Genomic DNA, 18,200 nt, shown 5'->3' with positions numbered 1-18,200 from the left:
TGCTCCAGAAGAGGCGAATTGGCCCAATTTTGATTCAATCGCACGTTGGATCAATATTTGCCGTCGCAACAAGGGCAAAAAACGCGCGGTAGCCGGCAGGCAGATGAGACGGTCGCTTAGCACGCAGATAAGATAGCTCTGACGAAACAGCAAACACTGCTAAACTGGATGGGCAAACACAGCAGCAGAAAAAAAAACGAAGAAAGCTCGCTTGTTTGTGTTCGATTATATTGCGTGCACCCAGGAGAAAGGTAAGGAGGGCGGCATTCACCCCTTTTTCAAGCAGCCTGTTTATTTACCCGACGAATATAAATAAATTTGTCCGCCGGTGGGCGTGTGCCCAGCATCCGAAACAGTCTTTTCCGCTGCTGCTGGAATTATTTTTGGATTTGCTTTTGAATTATATTGTGAAGGAGCCATTTCTCGTTTGTTGTTAGTTTTACTCGGATGCAGTGCGTGGCCCGCCTGGAAAAACATTAGGCAGCGGCTGTAAATTTTCGAGTCAGGCAACGAGGGCATTAAAGTTTTTACTTTGTTTATTGCCTTCATAACTCGCCGCTTTATTACACTTGCACACTATGGCAGAGGCCGAGGGGAAATTAGTGGGTGCGTGGAAAAATCACAGTGCAAGAAATCCCTGCAGTAAAGCGGGCAAGTGCTACTGCTTTTCCGACGCCCATTTCCCGAGAAGGGAATGGCAAACAGCAGCCCTGAATCATCGTTTCAGCGAAAATTGGGGACACCGGAGAAAGGAGTCAATGTAAAACTCATTTTACCGCAATAATTGAGTTTTAAAATAAGCGCATGCACAGCAAGGTGACGTCATGCTTTTGTCAAGTGCGGATTATTTATTATCACCGGCCGACAGTGGATATAGAAAGTTGTTTTGCGCGCATGAGTTTATTGCTCGCATGCACAACGCACACACACCTCTCCAATAGGCCAGAGGAGTTTTCAGCCTGCAGCACCAGATATCAGACCCAAATATAAAACCTGTCGAGATGCTTTCGAGAGGTGAAACCGCCACGCCTTTTAGCATCGCGCAGGAAAAAACGGGAGCATCGCGTTCGAAAGTGAAACTCTGCTCCCTTTTTGCATAAAAAGCAACCGAATCAGCATTTAAGGTGATATTATAATTATAATTGGGGCTAATTTAGACTATAAATCCCCTTGGGCTTCCGCTCTAATTCAAGTTTCTCGAAATCTGACAGAGGCCTATAATTGATGGCTTTGGTGGCGAGCGCTTGGAATTTTCATAAGATTCAACACAGGTGCTCAGCCAGTTGGGAGCGAAATTCGTTAAGATGCATAAACTATACGAAAATGGTAGGAAAAAACGAAATTTGAACGTGATGAAATGCAACCTTCGTGGATTAAGGGCACATCTACTTGGGAACTATGGTGGTCGTGGCCCCTCAAAAAGGAGCCGACGCTCTTTCCAATGCTGCACGGCAAGTGATCCTCTGGCCCTGAGACAGAGATGTCCCGAACGACGCGGCCTAATGTTCTCGAAAAGCATTGCGTCCTATCAAAGAAAAAAAAGATGTTTGTCACCGAGAGCGTTATTTACGGTCGCAACGGTCGACCACTACTTTTTTTTAATCTTATCTGCCAAGGAAAACAAAACGTAATGTAGTCATTTGGCGCTGGGCGAAGCAATTTTTCCGAGGGCACTGCATTCGAAATTTATCCAGCTAATCTTTTCCATATCAGCAGTTTATGTGCGCCTGGAACAAAAAGAGGGACACGCCAACCGACACAAACACCCAGCTATAAATAAACACGGCAGCGAGACGAGAAAGTATTAAAAGTTGAGCCCGTGCTGCACAAATAAATGTTCAGCGCGGTCGCTTTTAATGGCGTGCAAAACTCCCCGCGAGAGTCGAGTGTGTGTATGCGCGACTGATAAAGATTACTGCGGCAAAAACATTGGCACCATTTTTCATGTCGCGTTTTTGGCCACGCTCCCCCGCAATAAATATGTGCGCTGCTAGAGATAAATACACATATCGTGGAATTCTGCGCTTAATCACGATCCCGAGCGAAAGATCCTTGTCTCCCGTTTTTCCTTCCGTAGATATTGCACTTACTCACTGACTGATTTAATGCGTTATTGCCAGGCAGAAAATCCGATTGAACGCTCACCTGAAACAGAATCAAGACAAATCATCAGCCGAGAGTTAACAATTGCCGGGATAAAATCTGCTCCAGAAAGCTACTGAGCGAGTTTTGCAACAAAGGCTTTATTAGCGTTTGGAAGTGCAGTGCAGCTCAGTGAAAGGCACGGACGGCTTATAAATGTGTTTGTGTGTAAGTGCGCCCGACGGAAGGTGAGTTATGTGGAGCAATATTGTGCAAAATTCATTCTGCTGCGGCGATTATTGCTCGGCGGAGGAGCCAGCCAGCCGCGCCCCATCAACCTGTAATTACACCCTCGAGAAAAAGAGGGTGGAAAGAGCCCGCCAGCCAGCCAGCCGCACCTACGCGTGGTGTTTAGCGCAATTTATGAGACTTCATCTTTTAATTTCCTCCCTTTAATATGAAACACCTGCCTCTTTTCCATATTAAAAGGTTTCTGCCGCTCGCGAATAAATTATCATCGCCCGGCGCGACTTACGGCACCAGCTTTCGCAAATTGCACGCGAAAACGCCACTCTGGGACCTCCAGCCCCTTTCTACATCCTTCATACTGATAGGGTGGATTTTATGAATGTGCTCGACACAGAAGAGGAAAACTCTGCCATTCATAGCTTTTTAAAATGTGGTTTTCCCCAAATATTTCATGAATTTTTTCCCGAAATCTGGATTATATTCCAATGGTAAATTAGATAAATTATTTTCTCTATTTCACAATCCGTTGTTTTTAATTTTGACAGAGCTGGAAAGCAAAAATGAAATCTATCATTATAGTTATAATCACCCTTTTAACAAATACTCGTATTTCCGGGAAACTGGTGCCGCTTCTCTCGTTTTTCCATTTTCGTGATTAAAGGTCGCTCTCTGTTTAGGTGGAAAATGTGCTCAAGCAAATCCACGGATTATTTTTTTAACCGTTGTGGATTTTTCAGCGCAAATTGGCACTTACTGAGTGCGCGCACACAGATTTTGGACCAGGCTAACTACGTTTCCAGCGTAAAGCGGATTTTCCTGCTGTTTTCAGTCGGCATTACTGATTCCGACTGTCTGCCTGCCAGACGACACTCAAACGACGGGCAGCCAACGTATTTTTTTTAAATTAATACCGTGTTCTCGCCACTCGACATTGCGCAATAATAATAACGTGAGTCATCTCTCTGGAGCAGTCACAAAGAGGAGTAGTTCTTTGTCCTGCCTTGATTATTGTCCGAGCAAATAAACCCTTTTCATGTAAATGTACACAAGTAAAAAATAGGTAGAAAGATTCAACGTGTCTGGCCGCAGGCTTTGTGTAATTTCGCGAGGGGACAAAAGTTTATTTACGACAAGAGGGAACACGCGCGCGTCAGAGATTTTGTTTATTTTATTTCCCCGAGTCCGCAATTGACTGCGCGCCGGCTTTTGATATAACTCGCCCCCAATCAGATTCGAAATAAATAAAAGCATGCGGGAGAATCTGCAGCTGCCGTTCTCTCTCTCTCTCTCTTTCTCTCCTCCGTTAAATTCGAGCATATATTAATAACAAAGGTGAATTACGCAAACTGCAGGGAGGAAGGACAGGTGAGGCGAGTGCGTGTGTTGGATATTATACGACGATGACGGCAAAAAGCGGCCGCAATTATATTAATTTGCACGACGGACGGACGGGCGGCAAGCTGCAGGGAACAAGGGTCGACCACACCCCGAATGAACTGCGTTGTTTCTGCGGTCAGCTGATTAAAATCTGCCGGGAGAGGGTGGCAGAGGTGGGAAACCGTGCTTTCCAAGGGCCGGAATCCGCGCGAATCCGATTTTATTAGCATTTCTGCGTCGCATGCAGCTCCGCGCGAACTTGAAAAATTGAATGTTTGTTTTAATGCGGCCAATTGCGAGCTGGCTTTATGTAGCGTTTTAGGAGGTCTGCCACCATCACAGCCGCGGGCCAGCTTTTACGGGCAGATAACGCGCGAATTTCATTTCCAAAAAATTGGAATGGCCGTGCTTATCGCGCGCGGGTGAAATATACGCCAGCCGAGAAAGGCTTATTCATCAAACCGATATAGAAGTGGAAATAATGATAGCGCCCGTTGCAGGCGCCATAAACTTTTTATACGAACCCCGTTAAAAGAGCGTTTCTCTGCCTGTTTATTTTACTCAAGTTGCTTTGAATTCATCTCGGGTCCATTAGGATGCGTCCAATTCAGCGCAAGTCTTTCCAGGCTTTTACATTTTTGTGAAAACGACTCCGTCCAACCCTTTTCTCTTTTTCTATCGAATTTGCTGCGCTCGCGTGGGAAGTGACGTCGAGGAGTCGGCTTCGTTCGAGTGGAAATTTCATAGCGGGCCCGCCGTCGCGACACAATGGAAAAGGATCCAAACTTGAAGCAGCCGAATTCTTAATTTTCTTCGAGACTGAAAAAAATGACACTCCTTTGCATTTGACTGCCGCTTAAACGGGGCGCAACTGCGAAAGTTATGCTCCGCTCACGCGCACAAACCGACTCTTTGTTTTTACAATAAACAGAGAGCTCCGTCGGCGTCATTTAGCGCACGCATAAACAAAAGGCCGGCGAGATGTGTACACAAGTGCGTGGCGTTTGTATCTTTAATCCGGGGCCGAGCCCGGTTTTATACTTCTTGCTGTTGTTTTAGGGCCTAAAAGTTGCTTCCTGCCCTTATCCCCACCGCGGTCATTAGCATACACTCGCGCCCGAGACTGATGGTTGAGGCTGCACTTTGCCGTTTCACTTGTAGTTAGTTTCCCCCTTGGATTGAACCCCGTGTATTTATTAGCGGCCGCAGCCCCCGCAGGGACGCCTGACTTTTCCCAGCTCGGATAAATTGTTCATCGCCGGCAAAAGTTGCAACAACGCAACACGGCAGCTTGGCTCGATGGACACAAAAGGAAGCAATAAAACTCGCACTTGGCACACGGGCGTCGTGTTCAGGCACGGACTGTTCAGACCCAGGACTGCCGAGCGTCTTCTTTTGAAAGCGATAATGCGGTTGCCCCATCTCAGTCTTACTCAACCGAATTACACTTGAGTTGCTTTACTGCATCAATTGGTTCAGTTTTTACTGATTAAAAACTCCAATTTTAGACAAAAGACTCGGAGTGCTGGCCGTGCCTCGGCGTTCCTACCTCAACTTTTCCACCTTGTCTCGCTCCTCGATATTTTCTCATCAGGCCTGAGTGAATTTTTACATCACTCGCTCTCGCGTGGCCCATTCCGTCCGCAGGGGATGCGGTAACATACACAAAAGTGCTCCGGGAGCAGCAAATCCAGCAGCCAAAGCAACCCTCGTCTCGCGTCCGGAATACCGAGCAGGCCGAGGAAATCGTGATTGATGCCACCTGAAGATTTAAATTAAATTCCGACGCGACGATTTATAGGCCGCTTTACTCTTGTAAACATTCGCGGGGGGAACCGGGCCCCTTGCTTTAATATAGTCGTGCGTGGCGCGCAATAAAAATAGACTTTCGGCGCGGCTCAAAGCGCTTTTTACAATATCAAACGTCATTTTTTTCGGGAGGGTCGATGCCTTTTTATTCACGTCGACGGAGATTGCTGTTTCACTTCCGCTTTTTCAATTCATCCGCTGCGTGCGGCTGAATTGAAAAACGAGCGTACTGACCGGCCGACAGTGAATCTGAATGCTCGCTAATTTCACCACATACATGCGCGAGCGCGTGGGCATCGCTCGCTCTTCTCTTCTCTTTGGTGATAAAGTACGTTGGGCAAGGTGTGCCGCGTGCTCGATTATGAACGCCCTTACGCTGGTCGCAAATGCAGCACGCAGAGATGGAATAGCGAGAGGTGAAGAGTTCAAAATATTCATACATGCATTAAGCCGCGCAACTCCCACTCTACGACCGAGTAAAAGGGTTGCCGGCTAATTTATGAAGAGGAAATGTGTTCTAACGAGCCGAAATATGGCGTATTTACACACTCACTCTGCAAGCCGATTGAAAAATAAGTGACTGGCTCGCCACAGGGTCTGCTATGGGTGAATTACTTTATTTATGTTCCTCTTTGTAATTTTTTTACGTCACGCTTCCTTAAAATTTGACATTTTTCCATAATTTATTATGCAGAATCTATAGAAATGTTGAAGTTAAAAACTGCGAAACAAAGTGGGTCGCTCTCTATTGTCAAACGAGACTGTGCATCTTTCGCTTTGTTAGTCGAATTTTCCAGCAGCGCGAGTCAGTTTTCACGCAGTTGGAAGGATCCACGCGTGAAAGGTCAAGTCGCTTTTTGTGCAGCGTTGATTCAGTTGGCGCGACACAAAAGGGAGAAAGAAAGAATCCCCGGCTTTTTGCATCAGAATCACGGTGCCGCTCTCTCGGAATAATCCACAATGACAAAGGTCGTGTTTTTGCCCCGGCCTGCTGCTTGTGGTCGCACCGCACACCAATCCCATTTTTTTGGCTGCTCCTGCGGGACGCGCGAGACCTTCTTTGCGCCGTTTTTTGTCGCATACGTATACACTGGGCGCGCACACACGGTCACTATAAATATAAATTTCGGCCTGTATAATGTATGCTGTGTACACAAAGGAGTAGAGAGCTTGTTGGCCGAGGCCGGCGGCGATCAGATGGGACCGAGAGATGCGAGATGCTCGCTGGCTGGAGAGTTGGAGCTCCCTCAGGACGCGTTCTTTCCTTCTCCGAGAGCGAGATAGATAGAGCTTTCTGATGATGATAATAATGGCCATTGTGCCCAGCCCGACGCCTCTTAACGATCGCCTTTTTTGGAATGGAAATTGATATGTAATTTATTGCAGGTGTCCATCCGATGCCGACTGCTTCTATCCCGTTGCGAGGAATTGGACGAAACAGAAAAAAAAACTATAGACAGTGCCGCGGGCCCCTCTCTCCCTTTTCGGCTCGGGAAAACAAAGTGAAACAAGCCGCACGATAATCATCGTCATCAACCCCTGTCTGAATATATTAACCTACGATTTATTTTTCGCCTCTGCTTGATAAAAGTGCAAACGAGCGCCTTTCGTGATGCTTGGAGTGATTTTCGTGCTCCTTGGAAATCGATTGGGGCTTCAAAACACCGCTTTCCGAAAACACCCCTACCACAGGGTGGGGGTACAAGGACGGGATTGGTGTCGAATACTTCTAGTTAAACTGGGGAGTGAAATGACTGATTTAGAGGCAAACGGAGACCCGCATTTTCGAGCCGCGTAAGCAAACAATGCGAGCAGTAGAAGATTTTTCAGCGCGAGATGGTAATCGTGTCTAATATCGAAAAGATGCTGGTCCATTGTTGGAGGGGCCGACAATGGCTGCCAGAATTTTCTCCTCCTTAATGTAGCGCTTCTGTGCACGGCCTGACGGAGATGAATTTCTTTTCATCGTCCGTCTCACTCGCGTGTTATTATTATTAATAATACTAGAGCTTAGTATGCTGGGAGGAGAGAAGAAAAAAGGTTTGATTAAAATTTCTTCTATCCTGCCGAAGAATTAAATTGGAGCCGTAATTTATCGGCCTTAATTATGGTACCACGGGGGACGAATTTCATAATTGCATCCGAAATTGAATCCTACTCCTTGACGATGAGGAAGACGCCGAAGAATAACTCTATTTTCGGCATTCTCATTTCGCTGTTTGCACGAGCATGCAATTTTAATGATGCTCGGGTCGAGTGTCATTTTTAGACGCGGCGTCATTTTTTCCATATATTTTGCAAAGCAAAACGAAGAGCGGCGTCTTTTCACATCAGCCGGCGCGCAAATTGAAAGGTTCTTCTCACCGTTATGAACTTAAAAAGCAGCGGCGGAGCAGAGTTCAAAAAAGTTGCTGAAAAGCACAAGCGGCACCCTTTTTAATAACTCCGCCTGCACTTTTCTCTTAAGCTCTTCTCTGAAATTTGGAGCGTGTGACGTTTGACAGATTAGCGCGCTTCTGCTGATTTTGCTCGTAAAAACACCTCTCTCACTCGCGAGGCCTAATCAAAATTAATGGTCGACCCAGATAAGGCGCATTTTATTCCAGGCATGACTAAATCATTATTTAAATCAGACCAGCCTTGCGTTTACACCATTGATTCATTTCACACAGTGGCAGTAGCAGCTGTCTTTGCTCTGCAATTATTATAGCGCGGAGACAATAACGCATTTGAGCAGCAGACGTTGCGTACTCATTTCTCAGCCGGCGTGACGAGCGAGAAGTGTGCGTTGCCTCGCCAGCCTATATATACTACTGTGTTTCTGCTAACTGAGGCGCGCAAGAAAATCATCTCGTTTCTCGAGCAAACACCAAGAAGCCAGCACTTCTTGCATGGCTAAAATAATATAGGCCCTATGGAGAGCGAGCGACTGCCTTTATTCTCCCATTATGCGTTGCTCACCAACTAGCTACCAAGACGTGACTGAAGAGGCATTGAGCTTTATATTCAGCAAGACTTTTTATTTAATCCATTTGTTCCTCTCGTATTGATTTTTCTGCTTTGCTGCCTTAAAATAATACAGCTGATGGTTGTCGAGGGTGTGGTTTGCCGGCTAGAGCAAAATTAATTCAATTCAAAAGTGACTAGGAATTTGAACATCAAATTGAAGAAAATTTAACTTTCCAGGGTAAAGCAAATCACGCAGATGGAGCTCTTTTGCCTATTTCGGGCCATTGTTTTCATTTCAGGTTTACGCTTCTCGGAAGCTAGACGATTCCTCAAATTTCCTTCGCCTCTGGGGCCCTCTCCCTGGGAGTTATTTTTGCGCGAGTGTTCGTCTTGCCGCTAACACTTCTATTTCATCCGAGATGCGACTTGCATTTGGCTCGAGTTTCGACGACCGAGGCGTGTGTGTTATTGTTTCAGAAATAGAAACTACTGCTCTTTCTGGGCCGGAGGAGAATAACAACAATGATGGTCGTGAAAAGTGCGGTCACGAAGTCGGCAGCTCGGCAGACAACCTTGAGATGCGATCAAATTTGGATCAATTGGTCGTCATTAGATCGAGATTGGCTCTCATTGTCCAGCGAACAGACCTTGAACACTTCTCGGAAACCCGATTTCGCACCGCGAAATAGGGAGCCGTGAATATCAAAACCCGTGATTGGAAGCTTTTAGCGCTGCTGGAGTTCGTGTGTCGCCCACCGAGATTTCCGACACGAAAACAAAGCTGCCTTTTAGCGTGATGAAACTTCGGTCGTCGCGTCATTCATTTTGGGAAATTAATATTTCTCACTGCTGGCCGGGCATAAAAGTATCGGATGGCACGCCGCAGAGAATCCCCTTTCCCGCAGCCAAACGCAGACATTAGCTCTTGAGAAGAGAAAAAGAAAGAGGCTGCACTCACACAGAACAGATGACCTCAGTTGTTTTATCTCGCCTGGAGAATTAAACACGTGTTCCTTCATTCAGTTGTGAAAATTGTCAGGAAAAAATCCGTTTCTCGATTTTCTCGCTGGGAAACAGGCAGTAAATAACATTACAGTGGCCGTCAACAAGCAGCATTTTGTTTCGTACCCCAATCGCGTGCATTGTCGTAATTAACACGTTTTTTACTGTACAGAATTTATTAGTAAGTGTGTGTGTGCGGTTGTTACTGGCAAATAAATATATTTTGCCCGGCGTGTCTGGAGCAGGCGTGCGTTCTTTCTTGCTGGTCACGCAACTTGGCAACCGTGCTCACCGCCAGCCAAGGGGTTAAAGGATCTCCGAGCAGCTACTTCATCATCCATTTGAATATTGTTATGATGGCCGCCACTGCTCTGGCGTAATAGCGGCCGGCCCTAATTGAGCACAAAACGAGTCCAAATCAAGAGCGATTGAGTTTTTTTGACACGATTTATTATATTTTTGATAAGAGGAAAAGTGTTATTTAAAAATTAATTAGAAAAATGGTGCCTCAAATTGAAACGTTTCAAGCAACCTCGATTAGATAAAGTCTTCAAGTATTTTATTGTTTGTTTATTCCCACGCGTCAGCATTACTTATATTTTTCGAACCGATTTGGTTAGCATAAAATTATAATTTTTGATGAACATAATAAACCGCCGAGGGGCCGAAGATTTTCGACCCCACTTTGCTTGATTTGCATTTGTGCGCCTGGATAGCTCGACGCAGCATCACGTGTGGGAAGAAATTCGGATACACACAATAAAAAAGCGGGCTGACTCGGCTGTTTTTCTTTCCAGCGTGCACAGCACGACGGTCACGCACACGTTTGGATTTCTGCTTCTGGAGCCAGAAAAAAGAGCCACCGCGAGGGAGAGTGGATGCTGAAGAGCCACACACCGCACACAGCATATTTTCTGCGCTGCTCTCGCGGTATAATGAGCCACGGCGAAAGGGATAAAAAGCGGGCTTTTCTTTCCACCCGTGCATTTGTAATCGCTCCATTGTTTTTGCTCTGGTCGGATTATGCAAATCGCCAGGCAGCCGCAAAAAGCGGCCGGTTTCGAGGCCCAGACCGAGATTTTGCAATTTTCCGACACTTCATCCGTCACAAAATCCGTGCTCCTCTCATTTTTGCTGCGTCGTCAACAGCTGGATCGATGTCTGCGCTATGAAAGTTTAAGCTGCTTGAGGGCAATAAATACACACGAAGGAACGAACGGGGTTGCTGGGTCCTTGAGAGTTGCGTGAGTTTCGGTTTCGGGGGCTCAGCCAAGGGATGTTTGCGTTTCGGGCGCAATAATAAAACAGCAGCCTGCCACGTGTATTTATAGCCCTGCTGCCGGCACAGACACATTTCTGTTGTTCTGTTTTCACTCAAGACGCCTCTTTTTACTCCAAGAGCAAGTTCAAACACTTAAAAAAATTGGTACCAATGTGGATATTTTCTTTTGCATAATCATTGTATGTAATAAAAATTTTAAAGATGATGGTTCAACACTTAATTGAGCTTTTTGGTGTCTGGAATCTGATGAAAGTTTACGTTTAGGCAGTTTGTTTAGTTTAAATTTCGCAGTTCAAACCAAGTCCACCAGTGTTGTTTTTCTGCAGCTGTGAGGCTATAATCCGCGAGCAAACACTGAGCTTTCGCACTTTTTTACGCATCCACTCGGGCCGGCAATTAGGCGCCGGCGGACTTTTGCCTCTGTTGGTTTATCATTAACTCGATTCTGTCGCTAAAAACTTATCCCTCTCTTCCCCATTCTCTGTTTTGAATTCAAAATGACTCTTTTTCTCGACCACTCTGGCTCGTTTCCTCGAAATAGCTGCTGCAGTATTGAAAGTTTAATGTTCTGGCTGCGCTGAAGGCTGCAAGGCGTCGTGTACGTAATTCCAACGCACAGTTAGGGCCGCGTTTTACGACGAAAGGTAAAAATAAATCAGTCATTAAATCCATTCGCATCAGACTTGAAACAACATCAAGAGCGGACGATTGGCGTCGAATCACACCCTTCAGCTCAATATAAATCGCACGACCAACACTTTCCCTGCGGTGTGGTTAGATTAAATCACCTTTTGCATCGCATTTACAGGAAATAAAATGCGAAAATAAACAAGATAAAAACAAACACAACGTGCTAATGATCAAATTGGCGTTTTCTGGGAACAAGAATTTAACTTATTTTTTGTGTGAATCAAAGTTCATGGAATAAACATTTTTTAACGACCTCGAGGGCCATCAACCGAAAAGGAAAATGTAATACCGGCTACAATTCAATTAGACGTCTGTCGATACCGATTTCTCTCTCCCACTCGCCAGTTCAGTCGGCAGAGGGAACAAAACATTTCAAGAGCATTGTTGTTTGATTCTCGTCCAAGAGGGTGCGTGGGGGCGGCTGTAAACAGCGCGGGAAATATTGCCGGCCACCGCGAGCGCGTTTGTTTCGCCCACAAAGCATTGGCAGGTGCGGTGACAGATGTGCAAAACGCGCCCGATATTAAACGAGAGCTATAGGCGAACAAAACGCAGTGAAAAATGAATCCGTGCCAAAATCGCGCGCGACACACTCCGATGCCAATTAATAAATCACGCCTACATCGCGGTTTTAGTACAGAGATTCGTACCGCAAAATAACGGGGCGGATATATATTTGAGAATCGCAATATGCCACCAGGAAAAAGAGTTTTTACGTTCTATGAGGAAAGCGGGAACAATTTAAATAGTCTCTTCTTTCTTTTAAATGAAGTTCGTGTTTTTTTTTATTTTTTTCAAAATTGCCTTTAATTAAAACACCTTCTGATCCAGTTTGCAGCTCCAATTTCGGCTAATGAATAGCGCGGAAGTTGGACCTGACTGACAATGAGTGTATATTCAGTCTGTCGGTCTTTTAAATTATTCACTCGGCCGCACCTGGTTTGCGGTGTTTCGCGTGGCGTAGGCGGACCGGTCGGCAGACAGACAAGTCGGTTGCAGCGGCAGATGGGCCGTGCAACGGTTAAAAAACCAGCGAGTGAGGCAGGACGACAACTATCACTGCGCGTCTGCAACTCTAGAGCGTCGCACGGCAGCCTCTTTCTGAGAAAACGTATATTTGCACAGCTCCGCAGGCGTGGGAGGCCAAAAACAAAACAAACAACTTTCCGATCGGCGCTCGCGGCAAGAAAGATTTTCGGAAAACATGAGTCATTTGGACCAATGAGTGATTTTTATTGTTTTTCCTGGATTCAAACGAAATTTTTATTTTGAGGAAAAGATTTTACCATCACTTAATTTACGAAAACACGCCTTTCAAATCCGTTTTTAAGCAGTTTACAAGCTTCCTAGGTAAATATTTCTCTAACAACCATAAAAATTAACGTCTTCCTCTGAAGGTCGAAGTTTTCTCGTCCGTGTTTCCACTGTGGCAAAAATAATAAAGAGGAGAGTTGCACCAGGCCCGGAATTTCATCTGATGACAAAAGCAAGCCACTTCCTGTCATATCCTAAGCAAATAGGTCGCTCGCTGTGCAATGACTGATGGACCGCTGAACCTTTAATATACCCCCAGTCGATTTCCACTCATTGTCAGAAAATTAGGACCTCTCAACACCTTGAATTATTTCGTCTCCCAATCCCTTTGAAATACGTCAAACTGACAAATTCGTGTGTAGTGATTGGTATCCCGCGAGACACTTTAAAAATGAGTAAGCGTGACCAGCCACACTCATTCCATTGAAACTTTTTCAGGCAGAATATAATATACCTGTGTGGGGGGTGGTCCAAAGCCAATGCTCGTCACAGCTTTGCTCTTTGTCTGTAGAGCAAACAAAAACAAGCCAGGGGAGGAGGGGGTAGGCGAATTTCAGACGCTGGTGGTCGCACTAAACACCCCCTCGCAGCCACCCATTTCATTTTCCCGGCAGGAGGGTGGGAACGCGCGGCCTTAATGGCACGAATTTATACATTCGGCGTCGATTCAATTTGAATAAAAGCCGTCGAGTAAAAAAGGCCCGCGTCCTAATTGCTCGCCAGAGATGCGCTATCGGGAATCAGCAGCCGATGGGGTAATTGGATCACCCCTTTCGTGAAAGAAGCGAGCAGGGGTGCAACTGCTGCCGCTTTGTCGGCGCGTAACGTGAGAAATTTGGACGTCACCGAAAACCAAAACAAACCGACGGACACAAAAAATAAGCTGTTAAAATACAGCAACAAACATTGTGTTGGACTTTGCTCAGATTCAAGTTCCACGATTTTTTTATGTTTGCCCTTTGCGTATTTTCTGTTTCTAGAAATTAGTTGGTCCACACGCAAAGTTTTAAAAAAATTAGCTTCACAATGAAAATCACTATTACCTGTTAAAATTTTGTGACATGAAAAATTTAGAGGTGTTATTTTCTTCAACTTTGATATTAAGGAACTTCTAATGACTTTTTTAACTCTTTCGTTAGAATCATTGGATCAAGAATAATTTCTCCTGTCAAAAACAGATACAACCATCATGTGTTTATTTCAAAACAGTCTTTTTTAATAATGAAAGTTATCTCTCATGGTCTACTCTTCCGTGCGGTATCAGTGAAAAGCCAACACCCCTTTGTGATTTCCTCTTATTTTTTTACCATCAATACTTCGAGATAAGTGAACACCAGACTTTGTTGAAATTACTTGACGTCTTTAATCGCAAAATTCTCCGAATTATTCGTAATTCTTCCATTAGTCTGGTACAAACCGCGGATTGCGCCCCGCCCGTATTAGGACGATTAAAAAGCTGGCGAGGTTGATTGATTGAAATTAATGAGAGGCTTGCTCGACACCGACTTAAGCACGATTTCCCAATTATCGCGACTTTGTTTGCTCAACTCAAAGCTGCGCTTGCATTAGCAAACAGTAAATAATCATTGCTTCATGTCGCAGGCAGTGCAGCTTTGCAGCTTTTTTATAACTAAACGAAGAGAGAAAAAGAGAAGTTTGGAAGCTTCAGGAGAAACATAAATAACTATAAATATTTTACTTTCGTACACCCAGCGCAGCCTCTAAAAATGATTTGTTTGAAAAAATAATTTTCGGTCCGGCACTGATCTCTTCCCAATTTTTCGTCACGCTCCCTACGTCTAAGTGACTAGTCACAATACAAGAACCATCAATTTTCCGCGGAGTTTGAGTCACCCGGCACGCGTTAAAACCGTTTTCCTCATAGAATCAGGGCAAGATGGAGGGAGAGGCAGTCAGGGTAGCTTACCTGCACGAGGTCCGAACGCGGCGTGAGTGCACCTTTAATGCGATCCGCACGCTCGATGCACTACAACAATCACTTTTTTGTCGTCAACAATGCAAACACACTGACACTCAGTATCCTCTAGATAGGGTCGGAGGTGCGTTTCACGCCCACCGAGTGATAAGCAGTCCGCTCTTCGCAGAGAGAAAGAGATAAGCTCCTAACTTAGCTCGACACTGTGCCACCGGCGGACGACGATGCTGCCGTCGCAAACGCTTGTCTGACACTGAGCCTTGGACGGCGGCCGACGCGCAGCGGCCGCTCCGTCGCCGCCTGCTGCCCCCCCTAGACGAGCGACCGGCGCAACAACCAACGCTCCGACTCACTAACACAAAATTCTCTCTGTGCTGCGGCAGGCTCTCGAGAGAGCAGACTGACTGCCTATATGCCTATCTCTGCTTGAGTTTTTTCTGAAAAATTCCTCTTTGCATTTCTCAAATTAATAGGGCAAAAATTCCTAGCCCTTTATGAAACAACATATATTTTGAAATATGGTTTTGTATGAATTGTATTATTTATTTTCTCTTGGCAAATTATATGATATCGGGCTTTGTTCTTGAATGCTTGTTTATTATTTTTAATAACCTTCTATTTGGAAGCAAACAAAACTGTATAAAATGCCCTCTAATTCCATTTAAAAGAAAATGAAAATAGAACACCACTTTTTCACTTTTTATATTTAATATTGATTTGTGAGAAGGGAAACAAGATTTTTGAGTTTCTATTACTTTTTCTGTTTGTGCAGGAGTTAAAAAATAGTTTATTTCTTCCAAAGACGGTTTAATTTTTATTGGTAAATGGCCATAATATGCCATGTTGTATTTGTTTGATGAATTTTTTCCTGATGTTTCCTGCACTTACAATTCACAGGCAACTAGTCCAAAGTTTCGACATGGTGCATCTAGCAATTTCCTACTGTAAGTGTTTTTCGTATCGAAATAGACGCAGGCATTTGTGCCATTTTTGTAGTCGTCAGGTTGATTAACATCAGCACCTAGTTCCTTAGTTAGCCACAGCTTGCTCTTTGTATCAAGTTTGGTGCCATCTGCCCATTTGAAATTACCTTCGCCATCATCCATGTTTGAAGCTGACAGCCAAACGTGAACTGCAACGAAGTAAAATTTAGAAACAGATTCTAACTGTTCATAATACCATGAATATGTACTGGAGGGATTTAAGTTTTCGGCTGCATCTTGAAGTTCATCAAGTTCAGATTGATTGTGCACCGTGATCATTTTCATTCCAGCATTTTCGCACACCAATTTGACTGAGCTAAAATCCGTCTGCAAATAAGACAATTGCGAATTAAATAAGTTAATTTCTTGTAAAATTTTTAGAAAAACTCACTTCTAAGAGATCATCTCTGAAAGCGACTATTCTTCCACTTTTGAGAAACACAGGCTTAACTGCAAGAAGGAAGGGATGTTTTAATTTAATTCCAATTTAGCAAACTTTTTCTTGCTCTTTGTTGGATTTCGCTTATAAAACTTAACTTACGCTTGATATTGACAGCATTTGTCAGTGCATCGAACTATAAATCACGTATTAAATATAAATATATGTAATGCCGTTTTCTCATTACCTTTTTCAATTTATCACGAGCGAAAACGTCTAAACCTTCCTGCTTCTTCTTTATCTCTTCAAAGTTCGTACCAATCCCTTTAAACTGTATTTGTCATATTACTTATTGACCAACAAGAGGAAAATAATATGATTTTTTCAATTTACTTCGTTTCTGAGCAGGTGAAGCATTTCGTTTATAAGACTTGTTTGTTTGCCAACTTCTGAGGAAGTATCTTGAAGATAATACTAAATACACGAAAACAAAAACATGGATCAAATTATATATATTACATATATAAAGAAGGGAAATTTCACAATATATACTTGACGACTGCTAAATAAAAAATATTTACTATTGATCTCCCCCAAACTCAAACAATGATTTATTTGGAAATACTAACCTTGATTGAGTCGTTGACATAAGAGCTGTGACCACCAATTGAGCTCTCAAAATTGTCAAAATTTGTCCTTATCATCTCCTTGAGTTCTAAAATTCCAGTTTCTGTAGACTGGAAACGTGGCAAAGTGTAGAAAAGATTTAAATTAATGTGGGATAAGGATAAGGAATGACCAAACAGACCTCGGAAGCAACGTGACTGGAGTTTGGATGCCTTGTCGTTCTGCTTTTCACAATGTTCCCCGATTCGAGCGATTCCAATCTGTGATTTTTCCTAATTAATAATGTCCTCACGACTTCTGCAATGTCACTCACCGCTTGTCGATTGTGTCACCGTAATACTTCATACAGCCGCAAGTGAAAAGGCACTGGTGATTCGGTGGAATGTTCTCAGCAAATCCAAACCCAAAACACACTTGAGCCAGCAAAAAAATGAAGAGCAACATTTTTGAAAATCCTACTTGAATGACTGCCCAAGAAAATTTGCTTTATATAAACCTATCTTCTGATTTGGCCTTCCCACCGCAGTGATAGAGAGGAAGTGTGCGAGGTCATTATAATAGTTTTTGCCGCTTTGCGGTGGGGGTGGGATTAATTATTTTGCTCATTATGCATGCGAAAATCGATTCTGTCTGACCTATTTGTAGCTCTCGGACTAGAGGGCTCTGAAACTTGAGTTGATTCGTTCTTCAAACCCTATTTTAATGATCACGCCTAAAGAAGAATTAATAAATTGGGATTTAATTTCATATATATATATATATATATATTCTTTGTGGATTGTTTGTAATTTCCGGCTCACTGCGAAGAGAAATCGATAAATCATACATCAGCAATTAATCGTTTTTGAAGCATTTTGCTTAGTTCTGTTGATAAATTATTGCTTGAATTTTCTTTAATTATCTAATTTTGCAAAGGTAATGGTGCCTTGGTTAGAACTTTGTGTTCGAAAGATAGTCCAACTATATAAATTTTGTGAGAGTTTGAAAATGAAAAAGGCGATTTATAAAGAAACCATTACAACACAAAAGAAGCCCGCTACAGTTTTGAGCTTCCCATTGGTACCAGTGTCTGATGTCTAAAGTTTGATGCCAAGCATGAGCCGGAAAGTAGCAAACAAGATTCTCTTTGAACTCGTCAAAGATGTGTTGCTGCTTGGTTTTCCTCTTCATTAGCCCAAACTTAATTAAACACTCGCAGATGAGGTTTACGCATCTCACATAGTCAAAATTAATGGGCGTACATTCACTCGCGCTCCATTTACGCCAAATGGGACAAACTACGAATGCTTGTTTTGATGCTGCACGTCTGCAACTTCTGCCGAAGTTTACTCGAGGCGCCAAAATAAATAATGCAACTTCTTATATCGAGAAAAAAGACAGTCCCAGTTTATCGTCAAGCGCTGAAACTCTATTAGGAGGTCTGAATAATGTATAAGTTTTCCCTTAACTTATAAACATAACGATATCTGTTAAGTGATTTCTAAAATCTTTTTTGAAGATTAAAAAGGGACTTCCACATTA

The 18,200-nt window shown here is 43.8% G+C and overlaps 2 protein-coding genes across 11 annotated transcripts in view; both read right to left on the bottom strand.

Annotated features, from left to right (window-relative positions):
- The window catches only part of LOC135935266 (semaphorin-1A-like), a 94,748-nt gene extending 79,812 nt beyond the window's left edge, over positions 1–14,936 (bottom strand). For 6 of the 10 annotated variants that reach the window (XR_010574191.1, XM_065477468.1, XM_065477471.1 and 3 more), the window contains exon 1: positions 14,682–14,935. The gene's annotated coding sequence lies outside the window, so the exon portion shown is untranslated. Of the gene's footprint in view, positions 1–2,090; positions 2,146–14,681 lie in introns of all 10 variants that reach the window. The other 4 variants (XM_065477470.1, XM_065477475.1, XM_065477476.1 and 1 more) reach the window with 2 other exon arrangements.
- Positions 14,937–15,394: 458 nt separating this feature from the next.
- On the bottom strand, positions 15,395–17,229 carry LOC135936235 (uncharacterized). Its single transcript, XM_065478989.1, has 9 exons — positions 16,993–17,229; positions 16,861–16,939; positions 16,682–16,789; positions 16,446–16,526; positions 16,300–16,383; positions 16,215–16,248; positions 16,065–16,123; positions 15,883–16,000; positions 15,395–15,822 (listed from the first exon to the last, which is right to left on the bottom strand). The coding sequence occupies exons 1-9, from the start codon at positions 17,121–17,123 to the stop codon at positions 15,575–15,577; spliced, it is 942 nt and encodes a 313-aa protein (XP_065335061.1). The 5' UTR covers positions 17,124–17,229; the 3' UTR covers positions 15,395–15,574.
- Between the last annotated feature and the right edge of the window lie 971 nt (positions 17,230–18,200).

The sequence above is a fragment of the Cloeon dipterum genome, chromosome 2 (genome assembly GCF_949628265.1).
Source record: "Cloeon dipterum chromosome 2, ieCloDipt1.1, whole genome shotgun sequence".
NCBI classification, from domain to species: Eukaryota; Metazoa; Arthropoda; class Insecta; order Ephemeroptera; family Baetidae; genus Cloeon; species Cloeon dipterum.
This window is presented reverse-complemented; position numbering and strand designations above follow the sequence as displayed.

Coding starts and splice junctions, on each gene's coding strand:
- LOC135936235 (XM_065478989.1), bottom strand. CDS start 17,123: ATGTTGCTCTTCATTTTTTTGCTGGCTCAAGTGTGTTTTGGGTTTGGA. Junction 16,384..16,445: donor TTCACCTGCTCAGAAACGAA/GTAAATTGAAAA, acceptor TGACAAATACAG/TTTAAAGGGATTGGTACGAA. Junction 15,823..15,882: donor CGAAAACTTAAATCCCTCCA/GTACATATTCAT, acceptor ACTTCGTTGCAG/TTCACGTTTGGCTGTCAGCT.